At 32.1% G+C, this 23,861-nt stretch overlaps 2 protein-coding genes and 1 long non-coding RNA gene across 12 annotated transcripts; all 3 read right to left on the minus strand.

Moving 5' to 3' along the window:
• Positions 1 to 258: 258 nt before the first annotated feature.
• Positions 259 to 11,488, minus strand: LOC111311624 (D-lactate dehydrogenase [cytochrome], mitochondrial). 9 transcript variants are annotated; one of them, XR_016340957.1, is made up of 19 exons: positions 11,138 to 11,488; positions 10,837 to 10,939; positions 10,631 to 10,731; positions 9,690 to 9,738; positions 9,264 to 9,356; positions 8,747 to 8,861; positions 8,532 to 8,592; positions 7,005 to 7,041; positions 6,871 to 6,932; positions 6,105 to 6,201; positions 3,955 to 4,029; positions 3,780 to 3,888; positions 3,206 to 3,315; positions 1,948 to 2,010; positions 1,747 to 1,826; positions 1,497 to 1,627; positions 1,112 to 1,259; positions 893 to 1,010; positions 259 to 725 (listed from the first exon to the last, which is right to left on the minus strand). XR_016340957.1 is itself a non-coding variant. In XM_022911159.2 (18 exons), exons 1-18 carry the CDS (start codon positions 11,410 to 11,412, stop codon positions 606 to 608), a joined length of 1,725 nt encoding a protein of 574 aa, XP_022766894.2. In that variant the 5' UTR covers positions 11,413 to 11,488; the 3' UTR covers positions 259 to 605. The 9 variants fall into 9 exon arrangements, 7 of the variants coding, with proteins under 7 accessions (XP_022766894.2, XP_022766896.2, XP_089614585.1 ...); XR_016340956.1 differs by having other exon boundaries at positions 817 to 1,010; XM_022911159.2 differs by lacking the exon at positions 893 to 1,010 and having other exon boundaries at positions 1,216 to 1,259.
• Positions 11,489 to 12,032: 544 nt separating this feature from the next.
• LOC111310568 (uncharacterized) lies at positions 12,033 to 15,511 on the minus strand. 2 transcript variants are annotated; one of them, XR_016340969.1, is made up of 6 exons: positions 14,815 to 15,511; positions 14,158 to 14,256; positions 13,939 to 14,076; positions 13,036 to 13,271; positions 12,692 to 12,808; positions 12,033 to 12,582 (listed from the first exon to the last, which is right to left on the minus strand). It is a non-coding gene; the product is annotated as an uncharacterized LOC111310568 (long non-coding RNA). The 2 variants fall into 2 exon arrangements; XR_016340966.1 differs by having other exon boundaries at positions 12,692 to 13,271; positions 14,815 to 15,469.
• A 2,859-nt stretch (positions 15,512 to 18,370) lies between these two features.
• LOC111310569 (replication factor C subunit 3-like) lies at positions 18,371 to 21,902 on the minus strand. Its single transcript, XM_022910050.2, has 11 exons — positions 20,949 to 21,902; positions 20,729 to 20,839; positions 20,604 to 20,636; positions 20,198 to 20,375; positions 19,924 to 20,102; positions 19,686 to 19,822; positions 19,490 to 19,585; positions 19,301 to 19,370; positions 18,930 to 19,007; positions 18,737 to 18,833; positions 18,371 to 18,471 (listed from the first exon to the last, which is right to left on the minus strand). The coding sequence occupies exons 1-11, from the start codon at positions 21,801 to 21,803 to the stop codon at positions 18,371 to 18,373; spliced, it is 1,935 nt and encodes a 644-aa protein (XP_022765785.2). The 5' UTR covers positions 21,804 to 21,902.
• Between the last annotated feature and the right edge of the window lie 1,959 nt (positions 21,903 to 23,861).

The following is a 23,861-nucleotide window of genomic DNA, read 5'->3' on the forward strand; positions in this document are numbered from 1 at the left end:
GATAACTTGTTTTGTCATTTTCCCTCTCATTGACTTCAACAGTAGTAGTAGTCGTTGAAGTTCAACACTCTAGGCTTGCAATTTACTTGGGGGGGGGGGGGCGGGTTGGAGCTGGAGAAAGGTGAGAGTGCAGTGGACATTATTTTTATTGATATGGACAACGCCTTGATAGCCTTACAGGGATTGTGGAGACGGGAAAGGAACAAGGAAAGGGGGTTGTTCTGAGCACTACTCTCCGAAAATGAAGTGAGAGACAGATTTCAAACCCAACCTCAACTGAACTTGCATTGAGGTGCATGTGTATGGCATGCACCGGGACAAGAAGTTGCTGCTCATCCAAAGCAGGAGTAAAGGAACAATGGCTTAATCCCAAAACAAAAAAATATTCTGGGAATGAAAATCTGATCATTTTTCATGTGCTAATTTATTGTAAGTTTACAAAAGAAAGTTTTCTTATTGCAAGGAACAAAGGGCTGAGACAAAGCCAAGTCACTCGTATTTGGCTGATAGCGACTGACTCTCCAGTAACAACTTCAGCATGATTAGCAGAACAGCGACAGCATGGGATACATGCATGTACCAGCAAGAGCAGATGAAGAGTGCTCTTAGAAGCAGACATGAGGAGGAATTAGCTTTCCTGGATTCATGATATTGTTGGGATCTAAAGCTGTTTTGATTCGCTTCATCGTCTGCAAAGCCTCTATTCCAAGTTCCTTTTCAAGATACTGCAAACGTAAAGCAAAATATCATCAAATTAATAACTATGTTTTCATAAACATAGGCAAGAAACCCAGTTTTCAGGACTGGATAAACAACCCTGAACATTGACAATGCTGAAGCTTTGTTGAAAAACAAAAACAGCACAGCACAGCACTACGAAAATGGAAGACACCTTCAATGTTCATCTTTTGACAGCATTATCTGTTTGAAGATAACTCAAGGATGATGAAAATCGTGCAGCACCTAGACTGCACAACTGAATTATAATCAAGAAACTTGTTCATTTTCATCTGTGAGTTGTGTAATCAAATACCATATGAAACGTCACAATTCACATATGTTGCTAATAAATATTATATCCAGTGTAAAAAATTAGAGTTTTTATTCTTACTGCTAATAAATAACAAGTTTGGCTGTGATGGGACTTCGAAGTAGAAACCACTAAAAAGTGACAGCCCAAATCAAACTGCGTGAAATCAAAACATAGAGATATACCTTCATTTTCCCAGTGCCAACGCCATGTTCACCAGTGCATGTTCCTGCTCATTTATAAGATAATGGCAATTAAGTTTAGCATTAGAATTTGATTCAGCATTACCATAGTATCCAGGAACCCTAGTCAAGTATTATCACATCCCTTTACTCTATAAACCAAAGACAATTCTGAACCTAACAAAAGCATTCTAATTACCATGTCAGCTAATTAGAGGCAGAATTAGCTTCCATCATTCAATGTCTAGAATAAACTAATATAGTGCCATGATGAGAGTATGCACCTTCCATTGACAAAGCTGTATAAACCATAAATTGATTTAGCCTTTCAGCTTCCCTCCTATGCTCTTCTTGGTTAGGATCAAAGAGAATAACTGTGTGAAAATTCCCATCACCGGCATGGGCAATAACTGCACTGTAATTATGAAAAAGAAATGCATCAGTACATTAGGGGAATCACCTCCACTGAACACACAACTTTAACCCTGCACCTCCAAATAAAAAATCCAGTGATATAATGTAGTTTGAATTTACCAAATCAGTGGTGATGCATCCAGCTCTTGCTTAGACCTTGATATTAATTCTGCAAGGTGTGATAGGGGAACACAAACATCCTACACAGAGAAAAAACAGAAATTTGGTAAACTGACCAATGGAAATTGGCAATGGCAATTCAATCATTTTAGATCAGATAATTTCACATCCATTTAAACTTATTTTTATATTTTAACTTACCGAAATCATTGCTTCAAAATTGGGTTCCATTGTAAAGCATGCCCATAGAGCTTCCTTCCTAATCTGCAAGGAACCAAATATATTACAGAAGATACGAGTAACTAAATAGCGTATGTAGATGTATTTGGATGAAGTATATATGACCCAATACCTTATTTAGAATCATGAAATTAATGAATATAAAGAAAGAATTTTCATAAAGTATAGAAGTTGGGGGCAAAGGAGGGGGTGTGATTTGAGTCAGTAAAAGCAAGTGCTGACTTGTTAAACATAACAAGAAAGTCCAGTCAGGCTTGAGATGTTTCAGGAATTATTACGGACTTGAAAAGTTGGAAACTAATCTGCACACCACTGATTTTGAGTAGATGTTTCAGCAATAACATCTTCCTATGTGCTTAAATATATTGTCCGCTACTAAGGAAGCCATCAAGCAGTTGCAACTCTAATAAAATAAATGCACCTCGTCTTGGAGATGGTTTCATAGCATCCACTTGGCACCTACAAGAAAATTTCATATTCCCCCCCCCCCAATATCCAACCCTTTTTCCTCCTTTCCAGTTCTACCTTCTGTGAGCATATAATATTATCCTAGGCATGCATATCTATATCTTGTCTTTCCCACTGACATAAAAGCAAATCAACTTCTCCACAGGATAACTGTATAAGTAGTTCCCTTCTCGTAAATCACATATTATGATCATGACAATGATAGAAACTGAAACTGCATGATCAGCTAACCGACTTAGCTGTAGCTACCCACCTATGTTAAATGAGCATGGCTTGTAGAGAAGTGTTTCTGATAGTGCACGTGGTCATTATAAACTAAATCAGGTCATTTTGCTACTTTCAATAATCCTCTCAGCCTTTTTCTTCAATATATCCCTAAATGTAATACATACTCGGGCACTTGATCAAATTTAAATGCATCAGTCATGGGTTCTGGCAGAAAGGCATCCTTCATCCTTCTTTCTAATCTATGAAATATGCTCCAAAATTGGTCTTGTCAAATGGCATGGAATGACCAAAAGAGTTAGCTAAAATACTTTCACTTTGACTCTGTTTTGCTTCTACTGACTTGTAAATCTGGAGGTTTTTCACCAGGAATTAAAACACTATCTAAAATATTTTCCTAAAAATAATTCTGATGTCAAACCAAATTTAAGAACACATAACGGAATACAAATCAAAATTCATCTTTTACATAATAAAAACAGACAACTAAAGCACCAAACACTTTGTAGGAATTAAGTTATGTTACCTTCCAAAGTTCTTTCTTAGCTTGGGGATCTTCCGCAAAAACAAAATCGGTGCCATTGTGTTCAGAAACAATTCTTTGAACAATTTGTGTTTGTTCACGAGAGTATGCCTCTAACAAACGGTAATAAACATTTTAGGATCCATGCAAGTGAAAAGGAAAAAGCTTACATATGATAAAATGATTCAGGGCTAGCTGACTCAGCTGACTCAGGCTTTGGCTGAAAAAAACATTGCACTGCTGCCTGTCCCAAACAGGCGAGGCTTATTATCTCTTCTTGCCAACTCAGACATGCTGTTATTCCTTTTGTTCTCTTTCTTTTTATATTTCTTGCTATATGACATATCATCACTTAGAAACCTTCCAGTTTCAATAATTAAGACTGGAATTCCACGTTTACAGGGCTTCTAAATGCCAAAATCAGTCAATTTTCCGGCATGAAAAGGTTCAAATGAAATAGTAAGGCTAAATTATTCTATTGAAAGTGCTTAAAAATATAATTCTCTCCAATTTGACATTAAAGAAGACATTAAAGGAAAATTTTCAAAAAGAAAAAGGGAGCAATCCTGCCACTCACCAGTGCCAATAAATTCAAACATCAGGGTTGGAACTTCAGGCAAATTCTTTGCATTAGCAATATTGATAGCCCTTACTTGGACCTCATCCAATAATTCTACCCTTGACGCCTAAAGAATATGAAAACAAAATCTGAGAATTTGAATAAGTGCTAAACTTTACAGGTTTAACCCTACCTCTATACCAGACAACATGGTGGCAATAGCAACATCTGCAGCATCCTTAATTGTAGGGAAGTTGCACATTGCAACCTGTAGTATTATCAAATTAATCAACAAAAATGCAATAAATATTAAGATTTCAAATATGATATGAGAAAAAGTAACCAAAAAGAAAAAGAAGAAAGAGAAATTATTTTAGTATAAATACAAGAGCAAGAGTTAATTGGTCGTCCATGATAATTCCAGTTGAGACGTGTTAGTAAGATACTAAGAAGAGCAGACTGAGAGAGGTTGCACTCCTCAAGCAATTCAAAGTTTGCTTGTCATCAATTCAGAAAAATTCACTAGAATAACCATAAAACATGATTAACTTGGAGCCAATGACTCTTTTCCTTTTTTGGGGGGAATATATAAAGAAACCATTAGTTGAAGATAATGATAAGTAGAAAATGAAAGAATCACCACTTTGATATCTAGCTCTTTCCAAGCTATCCTCTAGAGGAAAGAGGGGAAGAAAAGGGAGGTAAGAAAAGATGTGTTTATGACAATTAAAGACAATGAAAAGAATGCCAACTCAATGAAAGCAAAACCAATCACCCTACAATTGCCAATATATAAATGATTTCTATGGAGAAAATGTACCATTAGACCTGAATCATCTAGCTAACCAATATTTGACCAGTTGTCCGAATAAAGAAACAGATCTTACTCCCATTAGAGAGGGTCAGATCTTACTCCCATGAGAGAGGGTCATAAAGTTAAGTTAAACCTGAAAATCAATAGAACAGAGGGACTGCTTCCAATTTCAAAGATTTGGATGTCATCAACTATCGGTTTTACTTTAGAATTTTGATGTAAAAATTTTGTCTGAAAAATCGAAAGAAGAAGCACCAATATAGAATCTGAATTCTAATAGCAAATATAAATTCAAAAAGCAAAATAGAAGTACCCTGTCTCATTAAAGAAGAAAGACAAATGTATCATTTCTCATTAATTAGGGTAAGCACTTGATATTAGTGACATCTAGATATTAAAAAATGTTTTTAATAACTATAAAACTTTTCAAGAATTTTTAGTTCAAATTTCAAATTTCAAAAGCGTTTAAATTCAAATTTAACCACCTCTTTCTAGCATTCTTGCATTCCTAATAATTTTGCTAAAATGGAAATAGTATGTAATAGTAGCACATAACATTATTCTCACAAGCCAAGACGTGGAATATCAATAGCTGAGATAGATAAAAATTATGTTCTTTTTAAAGCCAAGGGCTAAATCCTTGAGTTCTTCAATATATAAGTCCTTTTGGCTCAAAGTCATTGGTAATTACTAAACCATTGCACTAATCATTCTTTAACTTAACAGGGTTCTAGTGTCCAATGGACACTCTAGATTGATTGGAATAAGCCTTAATTAAGGTTCATTATCTCGGACCTAGTTCATTCTTCGGATGTTTATATGGCCTTTAGTTTATTTGAGTTGGGGTTTTTCCTGAACCTAATCATTTTTAATTTGAATCCTGCTTGAATCTTTGTAATTTAGGAAGTTTTTTAAGTATTCGAATCATTGATAAGTTGTTGGAGTTTTCTTTCTGAATGATAGGCTATTTCTCTCTTTCTTTTTGCTTGCACTTCAAACTCTTATGCTTCTATTGTAACTCTGAAGTTCACAGGAAACTAGTAGTTCCACGAAACTTGATTTCTTCCTTATTGAAGTCGATCTCAAACTTGCTTTCTTGAACTCTCCAACCCTTAATCCTACACATTTCCTGACCAACAAAGATTAATTGAATTTACCAAATACCTCATTAACTATAAGATCTCACCATCATGGTTTTCAGTTTACAACCATTCTTTAGTAACCAGATTCAATTACACCATATTTTTCTGCTGCCAAAAGAAACCATCACCAACAACAAAACAATTAAATCAAACTCTAATTGCCTCATAATCATTCATTTGGATAGATTACTTAAATGTGTCCTATGTGATAAGCGTACACGGACAACCTAAATGGTTCACTTACATAACAGACTTTAAATGGCAAGGATTTGAGTTAAGTGACTTTAAAAGTGCCAAACCATTGTACATCTTATATCCCATTATAAAAAGGAAACAAGTTTAAATTGCAAAATAAAAATGCCTTCAAGCAAAGAAAGGTCGATTTACCACTGAATGCTCAGGAATTTTCTGAAGCCGTAGAGTGACTTCTGTTACTACGCCCAGGGTTCCCTCACTTCCAATCATCAGGCGGGTCAAATCATACCTAAGATATGCAAATCCAATGAGACTAACAGCATGAAAAGACTTAAAGATAAACAAACAAAAACATACACAATTTATATTGCAGAAAAAGAGAAAAGATATCAGAATAAATTGATGTTAAAGTAATCTTTTGCATGTAAAAGTAACAAATCATGCTAGCCTGACTCAACGCTAGCCTGACTCAAGCAGTTTGGACTAACAATGGTGAATTATTACTGAAAAAATTAAGAATAAGACTTAAAGACTGCAAGAGTAACTACACATGATTAAAGCAACATGACTTCAAACCATACTTTATAAGCAACTTAAACTTGCTGCTAATACGACCAAGCCCACCTTCAACTTAAAGTTAGTCTACATTTCTCTCATTCACTCTAACTCCCTAGAATTCAAGACAACTTCATCAAACAGAAAAAGGAAGGAATGCCAACTTAAAGTTAGTGTACACTTCTCTCATTCACTCTAACTCCCTAGAATTCAAGACAACTTCATCAAACAGAAAAAGGAAGGAATGCCTGAAAGACCTCCAAGAATGCAAAGAGAAGTCTTTTGGACTCCCAAAAGATTCAGGAGACTTTCACAATGTGAAATGGATGAGCGTGCTAGAAATATAAGCATATTTCCAGTGGGAAAAGAGAGAGAGATGCTTGAAGGAGATAAGACAACCTACCCAGCAGCACTCTTCCGAGCACGAGAAGCTGTCTTTACAATATCTCCATTGGCAAGGACTACCTGAGTTGTACAAAGTCTAAGAAATACCGCAATGATGAACAAGTTAATCCATCAGAAGAGTAATTAACAAACCTTGAGACTGATGACATTGTCACGCATGGTGCCATACCTAAATGCTAAAAGCAAAATCATTAAATCCAATAAACAATGAAAGCCATTTAAGCATTATATACATTTAACAAAGTAATACATGAAATAATGGATAGTCCTCCTGATTCAAATGTTAATGAATTTCTTTTCTTTTTTATAAAGCACAATTATTAACGATAGTTTTATCAAAGTAATGAAAGCAGAGGAAAGATTACAAGAGGACATCCACATGTGGCCATCCTTTTACCAACATATGCGTACAGAAAGAATATTTCCCCATTTTAGAGCAGTATTCTTAATTGTGACATCTTGAAATCTTAGGAATAGACAAAATAAGGGACTTAAGGTAAAAAATACTTTGGTTCAAGGATTCTGTATTCCCTTTAGAATAAGGAATCTCCAAAGTGTTGATATTTTAAATCTCAATATTTCCATATCCCACACTCAAATCCCACCAAAAGATCAAATTCACAAGGAAATATTAACCAATTTCTTGCATGGTGTTCTGTTCTGAAAGATGATAATCCAGAAAAAGCATATATAACCTTCCTTGATGGCTTTCTTAAAATAAGGTACTACTGCATGATGCTTGCACCTCACGGAATGGTGAAATCGAGATGCTATTAGCAATATTCACCTTCCAACCTTGCATGCATCAGCACTGTCGCTGTGATCCAAAATTGGAGGTGATAACAGCTAGAGGCCATTTAGATGACAACTATGTGCAGGATAATAATGAAAATTTCTTCTGGAAACCGATGGAATCCAACTAACCAAGCCAAGAAACAGTATTAATATCATGTACAATGCTCAGACATGCATATTATGATGCAATGTCACAATACTGCAATCTTTAACAGTTTTCCCTCAAAGTGATGAAATGTTAAATCACAACTATTCTGCTGAAAAAGGTCACTAACAACACTAGCTGACTCCTCAGTACGACACTTAGAGGTGTTTATACATTTTTAATGTTGACTTTCTTTATCAAAAAGGAGACAAAGGCCTGCAAGAACAGTCTAACATTGTTTAAGCCATAATGGTACCAAAAAGGTGCAGTACATAGGAATGGAAGGTGTATGCGTCCAAATCCATAAAATGTTTTCAGTAAGGAATCAAAACCTAGTAATGCCTTTCAGAAGCTGAAACACAATCCTGAAGCCAACTGCAAACCATTTTGTCTAGGTAAGGCTCCATGTACACGCACAACAGAGATATACAAGCTCCAGTAGAAAAAAACATCCATCTTTTCAAATCTGAATACACTTGCTTGAGACACTAAATTGCTCAAATGAAATTCATACTAAACCTCAGTAGGAGAGCTTTCACATGCAATTTTTACAATAGACCGAAGTGAGCAACTAGGAAAGGCAAAGAAAGAGTGGGTGCATCAAGTAATTAATAGTTAAGCATAAGATAACCTTTTAGTTTCGCTATCAGGAAGCTGATTCACATGTAATATAATGTCAACACTAGCTGAGATAAAACCAGTAGAAGAGTAGTGACTACCTCACAGCTAAAGATCCAGAGCAACGTGTTGCACACATGCCTCCTATTGTTGCACCAGGCCCTGCAGGTCAACATGGTTTAAGATGATAACATTACACCCAAGACAATAAACAATAGATATATGAGGTAATTTATCAAGGACTGGAGCAGAAAACTGTAATAAGTTATTTTGCATTAAAAAGAAATGCTGCAAGGATAAAATATATCAAACTGACCTGGATCAAGAGGAAAAAATAAACCATAAGGCTCCAAGTATTCATTGAGTTCCATCCATCCAATTCCAGGCTCGACAACTACATCCATGTCCTCAATATGTAATGCTTTAACTCTCTACAAATTTAAGAAATCACTGCTATTATTGCAAACTAAAAAGTGAAAAGCAAAAGAATTGCAAATTCAATTTATAACATAAGCAACATTGATAATTTCTGCCACAAAATTAACGGCAAATTGAAGTCAAATAATTGTCAAAAGAATGTTCTTAATAAAGTTTCAGCTCAAAATATATAAACAAGGTCTAGAATGAGTACTAACAATGATAATATGTTAATAAAGCCCAATGCCACAGAACAAGCTTTGGTTAGATGCTACTACCATTAGGAAGAGTATATTGCAACTAAATAGAATAAGAAGCATGCTCAACAGTATTGGAAAAGCGCATGGTATAAAATCAAAAAGAGATTATTTCAATCCTTATTTTTTTAGTTTATCAGGAGAAGAGATTAAATACACCTTCATTAAGGCCATGTCAATGCAAACACCTCCATTAGGAGACAAAGTGTGCCCCTCAATGGATGTAGCTCCACCATATGGTACTATAGGGACCTGCTTACAACATAAATAAACAATTAAAACTTTGTACTTGCTCGAAGAATCAATATTTTTTATTATACCCTGGCAAATTTCATACTCTAAACTTTACAATGTCTTTCACTTGTATCACCAGGTCCCAATTGAAAGAATTAGGAAGAGTCTAAGAGATATTAAAATCATTAACCAATACCATAACATGCACAAGCACCATATCATTTATCAAGGCCCATTCAATCACAAGAGAATATCAAATATTTAATCGAAAATTCCACATTAAAAAATGTACTTCAAATAAAAAAGGGACATGCATCATAAATAAACTTACAGACAAAAGAAGAATCAGACCTTATGTTTATCACAAGATTTGACAATCTGGGAAACTTCATCCTCAGACCTGTGCATATGAATTGTGAATTGATATTCAAAAGAAAAAATGCAGATAAAGAGTGGACATATATGGTGAACTGTTTTCTAACTTCCAGTGGTGTCCCAAGTCCGATGCACTTAACGTTTTTATAAAAAGCACCATGATAAATGCAATTCATATATTCAAAGTAAAAGATTTGTGTTAAAATTATCAAAGATATAGTTTCTCACTTAACATTGATCAAATATATCCAAGCAAAAAAAAAAAAAAAAACTGATTCTGGAATTAGAGAAATAATTTTAGTTATAGCTTAAGTCATATCATTAATAAAATGACTGACTCTGCAAATGATTCTTAAAAAACTACTAGAAGAAGACCTATGTAAGGACAAAAACTCCAACTTTGCTACATATTCAACATATTCCTAGTACCATGACATCATGAAACATCTGACTTGAATGTGACATGCATTAAATGTAAGGTATTCGATCGGAAGAGTTCTTAATAAAAGAGCCACGAGGCAAAGCCCACCCCGATTTGGGTCTGGAATGGTAGTTCTTACATGAAAGATGCAGACATAAATGGTTACAAATGCCTGAAATATGGATGTCCAATTCAAGGATTTATTATATGATATCCAAAGTCTAAAATATGTTAATTTCTTCAAGGGGTTTCTTAGACATTCTAGCCAATGTTTCATTCACCTCTTTTAGCAGAAACATTGCACTTGTCACTCAACTTATCATGCCTAATCCACTTCTGCAGCCTACAACTAATAAGAGGGACTCTCAAACCCATATAATTAAATTTATTAGGACCGTTAAGTCTATTTTATTTTTAATTATTGGTTTGAATAGAATCATTTTGTTCACAAAGAAAAGAAAACTGATGTTTTGTTAAGATCAAGAATCAGTCTCACCTAGGGAAAACAACCACATCAGGAATATTTACTGCTTTATGGAAACTGTTCTGTGGCTTTCCATGGTAGAATCTTTCATCATAATCCAAAGTCATATTATCCTGTAAAATTTTAAAATTTCCAAAATTTTTCTTATTTCTCAAATTCATCCTAAACAAAACATTTAAATACTAAAAAAAAAAAAAGATTAAAAGAAGGTAAAATACCTGACAAATAGACTTCAATTCATCAATAAGCTCTTGTGTCACTTCTTTATGAATGCCGTTCACCACAAACTCCGTGCTTGACTTCCTACCAATGCTTACTTTACTGAAGAGAAAAGAAACCAAAAAAAAAAAAAAAAAAACATTTATTTGGGTGATTTCTTTGTTTTCCAAGAAAAACAAAAGGGCATAAAGGAAAAGTTAAAATTTTCTACTGTAACAACAACTGAAACTCATTCAATCAGAAATAACAAATAAAACCCAAAAAATTATAGAAGAAAACAAAACAAACAAACAAACAAACCGGGAATCCAGATTAGAGGGTTCACAGAGAGAAGGCTGAATGTTCTGGGATTGAAAAGCAAGGGACCCAGCAGAAACAGCCAAAGCCAAAGGAAGCAAAGAGCTGGACCATGAAAAAAACTGGGTTTTGCATTTCTCAGCTATGGTGGATGGTAAGTTGTTCTGAGAAGTACTAAACTGAAATTTCTTAAGGTAAGAAGAGTCACGTAAAGCATTGGAGAAAGCAGATTTCTTCGAAAAAGAACGCAAGCCAGCGAGCCAAAACGAGAAGCCCATGTTTGGAACTTGGCAGAAACGATTAAGAGTCAAAACAGAGAGCAAACTTTCCGTTGTAAAGTTCCTTTCTTTTTTTTTGGACCTTTTTGGGTGAGATTCATTGACGTCTTAAAGTTGTGTTTGGTTTGTTCCATTTACTATTCGTTAAGATTCTGATGGATGCTTACGAAAAGGCCGAAAATATTGCGTTATTTTGCTGGACTCTGTATTTTTTTTTTTACCATTTCGGCACTTCCTATGTGTGTTATAAAATTTTGATTTTACTGGAGGTTTTGACTTTAGATAAGATTCAGATTTCATTGGCAGCTTAATAACGTGAACAAAGTCGATTTCTTTTCATTTATAATTATTTTAGAACAAATTTAGTTTTTTTTCGTTTATAATAAATAATCACAAATAATATTTTAAAATTTATTAATTAAACAAATATATCACAAATATAATAAAATTTAATTATGTTTGATTCATTCATATTAATTTGTTTTACCTAAAAATATAATGAAACAAAACGTTTAACAATCAATTAAAAAATAAGTTTAGTTTTTATTTATTTATTAAACTAATAGTTGATTACGAATAATATTTTATAATAATATTTCAAAATTTATAAATTAAATAAATAGCTCATAAACATAAAGAATTTTATAAATTATTTTATGTTCAATTCATTTACATCTTAAATTTCAATCATTGGCTCAATTCCTTGACTTCCTTAATGTCAAACCTAACCTAGGTGTACTTCTGGAAATATCCAAAAAGATCACATTTAAAGCTCAAGATTCAGATGTAAATTCATTATAGTTTTGAGAAAGTAAATATATATATATATATATATATTACTTTCTTCAAATAAATAATGCTTACTCAAGAGATTGAAGGACAAAAATGGTTGGTTCCTACTTCCTATGGAAAGATGGATTCTACTACTACTCAAAAACTCGAACTGCAGTCAACCAACAGCCAACTGATGGCCAAAAATAAAAAGAACCAATAGCCAACACTGTGTCTTAAGCTTACTGCTAAGCTATGCATTGATCGTTGGCTTCATCTTGAAAGAGATCCAGAGCTAAGTTAATAGCCAACCACGTATTTGGTCTGTGATTCCCAGTACTCCTTAGATTGTTCTCAGCACGTTCCGCCATGGGCCTCTCTTTCCAATAATCTTTGTGCCTGTACGTAGGCAGATTAGTGATAATCGGAAGCAGTGAATTTCACGAGAAGAAATGAAGGTTGTGGTAGAAAGCAATGTATGTAAATAAGCAAAGATATTGGACTATACCATTACATTTTCACACGTTTTTCCCAAGAATGAATAGAGTTTTCACTGTTATTCACCTTTTCTTTAATTAGCATATCTAACTCTAGCATGTGTTCATGCATTAGCATATACTCCAGCCTGCAGATGAGAGGAAAAATACAAAAGATTAAGAGGAAACATAGTGAATTCATCCTTTGCAAACATATTAGAACAAACAAAAATATTAAGTTGACACTCTGAAGTGGGAGAAATATTCTGAAATAACTTTGAAGACCACAGCACCATTTGAGTAAGTTTGTGGTTCTATTTCATCTCCTATTGTTACCCAAAAATTTTCAGTCTACACTAATTAGAACGGAACTTACATCACTAGGGAGGAATAACTTTCTGTATCTTCATCCAATCACATGAAATAAAATCAGCAAGACATCAGCAACAGTTAAAGAAAGAAGGTATGCAATGAACTACATAACCTCTCCTCCCCAAGATTCCACATGTACCAAATAAAGAAGGCATGCCCAGTACCATCTCCAGTTGCTACTTAAAGATGGCGCTTCGGGGTTCTGGCTTTATTCGCTGAAGCAGTTTCTTAGACACACGGCTGGAGAGTTAGCAAATAGACACACGGCTGGAGAGTTAGCAAATAAAACGTGGAATTCATCAAAGGCAAGTATCTTACTCTCTGTTCTCAGCTAGAAGGGAAGATGAACTTTAAATTACAGGGACAATTGAAAGCACAAAATATATTAAGGTCCTTGTTGCGTATGGCAAAGTTGGAGCCAACATTTTCATAAGTTCACAAGGGAGAAAAGCATGAAATGATTGATTAAATTGATCTACAAAAAATGACTCATTGAAAATCTTAAAAGCAGGATAAAGGGAGTTATCTTTATGCATATTTTATGTGAAGCAAATTCTTTTTGCTGATGGTTTAGCAAGGGCTGGGGTTTCTTGTACTTCTAATCCAGTGAAATAAGCATGCATGGGGAGAGAAAATTATCTGTTAAGAGAACTATAATGAAAAAAGAATAGCATCACTTAAGATAATATAAGAGAAATGGCTTTCCAGAAAGAGGACAAGAGATGCATGGATCATTTACTTAATCTTTCGTGACATAGGTATGTAAATCCTTAGCCTAATTAACTAACCAGACGGTAGGGCAGTGAAACATACTATAACTTTCACATGTAAAAGGATTAAATACTCAAGAAGAGGCTGAATGTGTTTGTAAAACTGTAAACAAGTTAGTTCAAAGCTGAATTTAAACCTCTAATCATATTGGGCATTTTGATTCTGGACTTGTTGCTTTAAGTCCTTGAAAGATCATCACAGAAGCAGCTGAGCAAGCACATGACTTGCAGAAAAGATGACCACAACTCAAAGCATATGGGTTGAAAACAGTTTCCTGAGAGATAAAGAAATGAGAAATCACCATGCTTAAAAAGCCAATTATATTTCCTTGGAATGTACTAAGTTACGAGTTTACCTAGAAAATAGCATATTGGATTGTATTCTAGCTTTATTGAATTTGGAAGCAGCAGTGTCATCACAAGTTCCATTGCATCGAGGTCGCAAGCGAAAGTACCTGAAAACTAAATGAACTGTCAACCAAGGTGATTATCTAACAGATGATCCAACTAAGTTCATGAACTCTACATCAGCAACAAGGGCACTATTATCCATTACCTTGCGTCAGAACATTTGAAAAACATAAATTTTGCATCCCAAAGCTATCCAAGGAAGAACCAAAGTTTTGAAAATAGGAAATTAAACCATTGTTGCTTTGAAAATCCTTGAAAGTGGTGAGTGTGAACACGGGAAACCAAAATTCTCTCCTTCTATAATTCAATTACCAGTACACAGCTAAAAATCATGATGAAAAGAAAGCGGAGTGCCAATAAAATAATTGAATAATTAAAGCTTGAAGGAGGCAAAACAGAATATATAAGCTTGATGTTATGCCTCTGGTATTTAAATGTCTAGATTAATATGAAACCAGACAATGGTTTGAGAATTATCATCTAATCCCATTATTACATAAGATTTTGACAGTTTAGTGTAATTAAATTGACTAACATTAACATAATACACCAGGGGTGGAGAAATCAGTATACAAAAAAAAAAAAGGAGAAAAGCAACTCACCTCGGTAAGATTGGCATTGACAGAATCGAGACAACGTGGGGTTCTCTTCATCATTTATTCAGTTTTTATGTTAGAGTCATTTAATGCTTTACATGTTCTGCAGCCTTTTAGCACTTTCTTAGGCCTTCCATACTTAACATGAGAAAACTTATCTAAAACCCATTCCTGATCGCCATGCAGATACCCCTTGAAAGTCTCTCCAAACATCATCTTCCCAATATGTCAATCAAAATTATATCACAAGAAAAAAAAAAAAAACCCATAGATCCAATGAAAATTTTAACCTTTTTTCAAATAAAAAACATAAAAAAAAATTTTGATCTGATCACCAGAGATCAAAAATAAAAAGAACCCAATACTTGAGAATAAGAGCTCTTTGCCTCCGAACAAAACAGGGTTAAAACAGTCTTAGCTTAAAAGACAAGAAGCAGGAGTGGCTGAGGTTTCAGCTAGACATGAGAGTTGAGTTTGTTTTCGTAAAGGTGCTTGAAGCCTCTTCTCAAATTAACATTGGCACACATTCGGCCCCCACGCCTGCAGCACTTTGCTGTCGACGACTGTGCGCCACCTCTTTGGGTCTCAAACAAACCAATGGTCTAGCCTCAAGCCCCGACGTCTTCTCTTGTGGGTCAATTCAAAGTAAAAAAACGTTTGTGTCAGACTTATAATTTGTTCTTTGATTAGAGTGAGACTACCCATTTCACATTTTAAAAAATATATATTTTATATACCATCAAATTCTAATTAAAAATTTGTCATATATTTTATTTGACATATTTAAATAATTAATAAATGTCTGACCAAAAAAATAATTAATAAATGAAATAACATAATATTTTAATCCGTTTATGAAATTTAAAAATTTCATAGACAACATATATAATAAAAGCTTTTATATATAATTTTGGTTTCCATCTTAAAAATTAAGCCACAATTTTGCATGCGGTTAATTTCATACACAGTTTCTATTGTAAAAGCGAGTAAAACTAATGGTTTTTAACCTTCTAGGATTTCGGGTTATATCTTTATTATTTGCTTTGAGTTTATTTTAACAAAAAATTACTGAAAATAAAAATAAAAAACCAACTAAACAGAATTATGATTTCAATTGCTCTCATGGAAAGAACAGCTGCCGAAACTCAAAACTGCCAGGGTTTGGTGTGGGCTTTTCCAGGACCAAAATCAATTAAACTTTCACTATGGGCCCGCCTGGCCCATGTATTGCCGCCAACCCAATTAGCTTCATTATTTCAGTACCTTGTACAATATGGCTGAAGCAATAAAAGCATTAGTATTTATATATAGTTTCCAATCTAATTGGTAATCTAATATATATATATATATATATATATATATATTATATAACAACATACATAAATAAATTTACCACATAAACCTTTATATGAACAACTCTTTAAATGACACATAAGATAGTTTTTTTAAAAAATAAGATAATTTCTTTTAATTACAATTAAATAATTTTAAATTTACTCAAATATCAAAATTATTCAAATTATAATTGAAAATCAAATTAATTTAGAGATATATATTCTAAATTTTAAAATATGAAATATAGATTTTATTTTTTAATAAATAATTTTAGTTGTTTACCAAATAACCTTATTTAAAAAATTATTTAATTATTAAAATCTTTCAAACATGTTTAAAAATTACAAAGATTAAGTTTATCCAAATCTTTCAACAATCTTTTTTATCTTGATTTAAAATTTTTTATTTAAAAATTTATCTTTTTAAAAATTTACATAAGACATTAAAAATTTAAGTAATTTTATATAAGATTTTGAAAATGCAAAAAAATTTCATCTTAAATCTTTAAATAATAAGATTATTAAAATGATTATATCCATTTGAACTCTAATTATCAAATTTATATTTCAAATAAATACAAAAAATTTAATATTATCTTTATCATGTATTATATCCATTTTAAATTTTAAAATATTAATTTAAAAATTATTTATTTAATTTTAATTGCTACTAAAGAATTATTCTACAAATTTAAGACAACAAATATAATGTGTTATACATCAATTTTTTTTATTTTTTCAGTAAATTTTTTTCTAAGGTATATTCTATTACTATTGCAATTTGTTTTTTTTTTTTGTTTATAAATTTTTTCTAATATATATTTTATTGTTATTATAGTTTCATTCTTATGAAAATAATTTTTTTTTCAATTTATTTTTTCTTTTTTCACATATTTTCTAACATTTTTCATATTTTATATAATAATTTAGTCAAGATTACTAAAATGAAAGTGTGTTAATACTTCTTTATTATTTAATTTATCATTCAATAATATATATTTTTATTTTTTTTAAAATGCATAATTTATTTTTATTTGATATAATTTTACAGGTGTATAAATATTATTGTAAATAAAAATATCCAAAGACATAATTTTTTGAGTGTTTTCAAAAAAAAATTTTTAATGACAAGTCAATATATATAAATTTTATATATGTTATAAGTTTTAAATATTTGAATATAATTTAAAAAAAAAACCTAATATATATATATTCTCATATTAAACAAATAAAATTATTTCGCATATCGCATGAGTTATAATCTAATTATAGGTGATTGGACTAACTACTTCATTTATGTATGTAATTGAAATTTGTAAAATGATAGTAACGTTCAAGAAGAAGATGTTATACATTTCATTGTCACCACCACTATATTTAACATGATTTTTTTTTAGAAACAAAAAAAAAATCATAAGATTTTCTATAGATCTTGTACAAGTTAATATAACAATAATAATATATAGAATTCTTTTTTTTATATATTAATAACATAAAATTTTAATTTTACGAGTGAAATTAAGAGGTTGTCACATAATTTTTTAATTTTTTTATTATACCTTAAAAGTGTAAGTCACCCTAATAATTTCTTATGATGATAGTAATAGAAATGCTAAAAGCGACGCAAACAATTATTTTGATTGTATCACCCTTGCTTAAAGATCATTTAAATCTCATTGAAATGCTGTTGTGGTGTGATTTTAGATTTATTTGGATAGTTGATGAGATTGATTTTAATGAAATTAAAAATAATGATGGATGTGAGATTAATTATTATAACGATAAAATTAAAATATGTGGTTAGATATGTATTTGAATATAAAAGTAAATATGATGATATTTTTTAGTTAAAAAAATTGAAATAACTTTATTGATTTATTATAATAAATACATTTTATTATTATATAATAAACTAATAAATAAATATTTTATTATATAATAAATTAATCAATAATACGTATTAATATTTTGATTTAAAATAAAAATTTTAAGATTTAAAATATTATAAATAATATTAAAATATACATAAAAGTAATTTATCATTACATTTTAAAAGTAAAGTTCTTAATATTTTTTTCCTATTCTCATCTCACTGTCACATTTGCATTACATTCAAACATATATTTTATTATTAAATTTAATTTTATTGTTACGATAATTAATCTCACCTCTATCGTTATTTCTAATTTTACTGGAACCAATCTCATTATTCATTCAAATCAACCCTTCTAGAGTAAGAATGAAGTCTCTTCACCACCAAAGGGCGTGTTGCCTGCATTTGCCATCCTTGATTGATTATTGTACCAGCTCATAAATCTGGCTATAAACTCTGTCGAACAATTTGAATATATAATTTCGTTAAATAAGAAACAAGGAAGCAGAGAATAAATTTGATAACACATGCTATGTTCGGGTTTAATGTTTTTTTGAACAATTTTAAGGATAAATTGCCGTACATCAATCTGATACAGGATGCTCTCACAAAAATGGAACTTATATTAATAAAAAAAAATTTTCTCCCCTTACCAATGGATTGATTCTTTGGATACTTAAAAAAAAATAAAATTGCAAGTACCTTTGTTTTAATTACATACCTTCGATTCTTGAGAAAATCCTCATTTTGTATTTCACCGGATCGATAACCTTTGTCGCCATTTCATCCTCACTCTCAATCATGCCTTCATCATTCGTCTTAATTAATATAAGAAATTAACGGGAATTAGCTCTTAATACGTTGGAAATAAGATCTAAAGAAAGAGAAAAAAGATGGGTTTTGGGCGTTCGTACATTGTATTCATCATATAATGCATCAACTTGAGGATGCAAATTCTCGTGCAAATGCTTCTTCACTTCTTCAACCAAAGACTGCAAATTATGATGATTAAATTGAACTATTAGAACGGAAATTAGAGAATGCTAATTCAAGCTGCCGCTTAAATGTTTGATTTTGGACAAAAATTACTTTTAAATTTTTAAAGACCGATTCGAATAATATCTCTAACTGAACTAATCCAAATTTCAAAATTTCAACATGTGAAACAAAAACCGAACAAAAAAAAAAAACTTACTAATCAGAACTGAAATCGAACAAGTATAAACACTAAAATATGAATAGATTATTGGTTTTCTTTGTATTTTTTTTTCTCAGCCCTACTTACCATGAATATGAATTCAGGAGATACATCATGTTCTATGAGAATTTGAAGCTTTCCGCGGATTATATATAGCCTGTAATTCAAGAAATTAAGTATAAATGAGTGAACGAGTACACTCAGTTGCAAAAGCTATATATGGTAATAGTTGAGAGCCACCGAAGTTCAAATTTAAGCTTAATAAGAATAACTCACTGCTTTGGACTTCGCTCCTCCACTATGTTCTTGGCAATATTTGCAATGTCTTCTTCCCATCCGGTTAATGGTATTTGGTCTTCCTCGAAAGGATAACTGTTATAGATGTTATTGTTTTTTATAGGAAAATTTAAAACGCTTGATACAAAAAGATGGAGGATGAATTAGACGGTATGAAAAAGCCTGTTTTTCTCACCTTGATTGCCAGCAGGCTTCGAATGAACGAATGGCTTGACGCAGATTATTCTTGGAGCTGTCAGCTATCTTTTCAGCGAACTTATGTGGCAAATTTATGCCTTCTTGCTTAGCTATAAATTCCAGAACTTCAACAACCTGAAGGCAGAAAAAGGAAAACTTTATCAAATCTTTTGTTATGGTTCCAATTACTCTGTAGCAGTGTGACTATACAACACTTCAGACTACACTGCACCCACCTCTTCTTTTGAAGGCGGAAGTAGCTGAATGAGCGTGCAAAGTGACCTAATTGGCTGAAGTTTTGAGGCATCAGAGCAGCTGAAGAAAACCTTGTTGTACCCTTCATATCTTTCTAACAGCCATCTAATATACAGTAAGGCGTCTGTGCTTAGCTTGTCTGCTTCACAGAGAACAATTGCTGCAGAAAAAATGAAAATCAGGGAATATGAGACGCATTAGCCTTTGGACAAAGCAGAGGATTTGTTGTTAGGGAGTGGAATCAGTCAGATATACCTCTACAGTTTTCAGGGTAGGATAACAAAGCTTTATCAGATTTAGAGGTCTTGGTTTGTGTTTCCTTCATTAGTTGCACAATTACATGCTTCTCGTATCCTCTTAGATCCGAAAGATTGACTTCTACATGCTTGGAAGATTCCTTCACATTGACTTCGATTCTTCCTATAATTTCACCCTGTGAATTATATATTATAATTAGAATGTTATAAAAGATTAAGATTTCGATTGAACTCCAAACTTAATTCAACTGATTTATGTAATTATTATAAAAAACAATATCAAGTAGTTTTAGAATTCAAATCTCGATACCTATAATTTTTTTTCCTTATCTCCAGATTAGATCTTCTTGTAAAAAAAATTATTGATTTAGGATAAGTCAAATACAAACTATATTATCGATTACCTTCAAGTCAAATGCCTTGCACTCGTCCCTAGTCTGAAAGACATGAAAATCAAGGAATCCTTAGTGGGTTAATTACTAAAAGAAAATTGTTTCCCAATGTTAACGGATATTCAACATTAAGGTACCTGAACTCTATCGGGTCCGAAAGCTTCGCGAAGCATAGCCGAGATCATGGTTCTCTTCCCAACGCCAGGAGGTCCTTCAAATATAACGTGATCATATCCTCCACTTTTCACCTGTGACATCCATTATCTTATCATTTGAATCTTTTCCTAACTTGGCTCAACGCAGGATATGGATACAAGCATAGCAAAATCTGTATGAAAAGGGATGAAGCAATCTCACCAGAGCCTGCAACCGAGCGGCCTCACTTCGATTGCAAATGAAATCTTTTAAATTTTTAGGTCGGTATTTGTCTGCGAATATGAACTTTTGATTCACCTTGTAAATATTGGCTTCTTTCTTCTCATCGTTAACAACAGTTTTGGCTGGCAAGATTGTTGGCGCAGTCGGTGGTGCAGATGGTTCTGATACTCTCTCCCTCAGTGGCTTCTCCTTAACAACTAATTGTGCATCAGGAGGATATCTGGCCTCCTTTTTCTCTGATTTCATGTCCTGTGGAGAAGGTGCTTCAAAAGATTTTGGAACAGCAGCAATAGGAGAGGGGTCCTCGTTGCCAGTTTTTCTACGAGTGAAGCAGCTGGAACCAAGTTCTTGAACTCGACCTAAAAAAGAGAAAAGAGAGCTGGAAGCTGAAGTAACGACAGTAGTTGTGTGGCTTTGATGTCCAGGACTGTCTGCTCCAGACATATTCTTTTCGCGGTTGATAGACAGGGTTGAATCAGTAAGTCCCTTGTAATAAGGACTGCACTTGCTGTTCCTTTCATCCACACTGCCAGTAATGTAATTGTTGACATGAGCCCTTTGAGAAAGTATTCCATGTAACTTATTATGTGCATCGAGATCCTCCTCTGTCAAATTAGAATGCTCGGAGGAATCCTTGTTTCGTCGGTTGATGTATTCGCCTAGTTTATTGATGTTGCTCCAACTAATCCAATAAGAAGATTTCCTGGCGCGAGTAGAGGACGCTGAGGAACGACCGGACCGAGGTATAAATATGACAGTCTCGGATTTGGAGGTTGTGATAGTGACATCTGGATCGGGTGAGGAGCGTCGGGGGATTGTAGCTGGACTCCGCATCGCATTTCCCAAGCTGCCAGAATCTGCAATGTGCTATACTGCTATACTGCTTTTTCTTCTTGTATTTCAGTTATAAGTTTTCTTTTAATATAGCGATGAAGATAACAAGAAAATATGTTGGGAATATCCAAGGAGTTCGATGAAATTAATGAATGTTAAAATGTGGTAGGTCGTCGAAAACAATGGATTGATTTTCTCATCTGTTAAACCAGCTATTACTTGTTGCTTTGCTGTTGTTATCATCAATTTATCAATTTATTACCCACAACCAAATTGGAGGAAAAGAGAAGACGAAGCAGCCTCCTATTCCAATATTCTACAGCTCCTTCGTCTCTTGTAAACTTCAATTTCATGCTAGCAGCTTTTCTTTTTCTTCTTCTTGTTCCTAAACACAACAACTTTTGACTGTCAATTGACAAAAACTAATTTGGTTAAACTTCAATTCAGCCGCCAACTTATCATGGATTTTGGGAATTCTCAGCCTTCATTTGGTTCATCTTATTGTGCTTGCTTTATTTCATCTTCATCTTCCAAATCATGATCCATTTTGTGTTTTTCCCACCTTGATTGTGTTCTCAGAATCAGGGTCACAATTCTTCCAACATAGAACATCATATATACTCGACAAGCTTTGTGGAGGTGAGTTGGTTAAAGAATTTCCCTTGCATATATTTCAGATATCATTATCTTCATAGTCAATCCCAAAATTGCTTTCTCTGATCAAGTTATTGCATTGCATTTCCATCACAATTTTGAAAACCATGAAGCAAGAAATGAAGAACTTTAACCAATTTCACCCTTCATTTTTAATGCAAGTGTTGTTGCCACTATAAATGTTGCTTCTAAGAAGCTATATTTATATAACTTCACTTTAAACGCGGAGTAAATTAATATATATGTATATATATAATGTTAATAATTAAATTTATAATTTAATTCAATTGATTTATATAATTATTTTTAAAAGATGAGATTCAATAAATCTAAAGTTATAGCGATTAAAAGTATCCATTTAATAATATCATTTAGAAAATAAAATTTAAAATTGATTTAAACTTTTTTATTAATATTTTTATCTTGGCTTGATTAAATGAAATTGAGAAAACAAAGGTAAATCTACAAACCCACAATAAGTTTAAATTGAATGAAAAAATTTTATTAAACTCAAAATTTAATCTAATTCATTTATACAAATATGTCAAAGAAATAATCAGCACATGCAACAAGTTTTAAATTTAAATTACAAGATTTATAATATCTTTATTTATTCTTAAGTTATGATTTCTATTGTTAAAAAAATTATTGAATTTCGCATGAATTTTAATATAACAAGAAGATATATATATATTTATTTATTTAACATTAGCTAATTGTTTTTCAATATTTTTGTTTCCCTTCAATTAGCAAACCGTTATCGGTTGGTTGCACATCAAGTATCCAAAATATAGCAGTTGAAGAGAAGCGGAGAATTATCCTTCCAATTTAAATTCCAAAGGGAGACTTTCCTATTATTGGATAAAAAGACAAGATTTTATTATTAGATATATCTAAATAAAAACTTTTGTTTATGGGCTGTTTGCTGTCGGTAATATCCAATGTGTATTGTCGTCATCTTTTCATGAAAGTGCTCTTCGTGGTTGGTAGAGAAAGTGGTTGGACTTCTTAACTTGACAGATACATTAGTATCATTATTTCACATATTCATTTCGTTGTAAAATTTAAAAAAAAAATGTATTTCAACATTTCATTTAATGATAGAGTATCCGATATTTGAACTTCTTAACTTAATAAATAAATAATTTTTATATAATATATTATATAAATATATAAATTTTTAATGTTTTATACAATACAAATTATCAAATTTATTAAAAAATTTATTAAAAAAATAATATTTTTTTCTTTTTATTAAATTAACGACAACAAAAACTATAAATGATGTACAAGAAATATGAAAATAAATTATCCGCAATGTCCAAAAGGGTATTTTTGATCAAAATAAAAATATAAAATGAACATTTATTAATTAACATTAATTTTATAATTTGCACTGTTTCA

The sequence above is a fragment of the Durio zibethinus genome, chromosome 1, assembly GCF_047325235.1.
Source record: "Durio zibethinus cultivar Kanyao isolate XHJ-2024 chromosome 1, ASM4732523v1, whole genome shotgun sequence".
Lineage (NCBI taxonomy): Eukaryota > Viridiplantae > Streptophyta > Magnoliopsida > Malvales > Malvaceae > Durio > Durio zibethinus.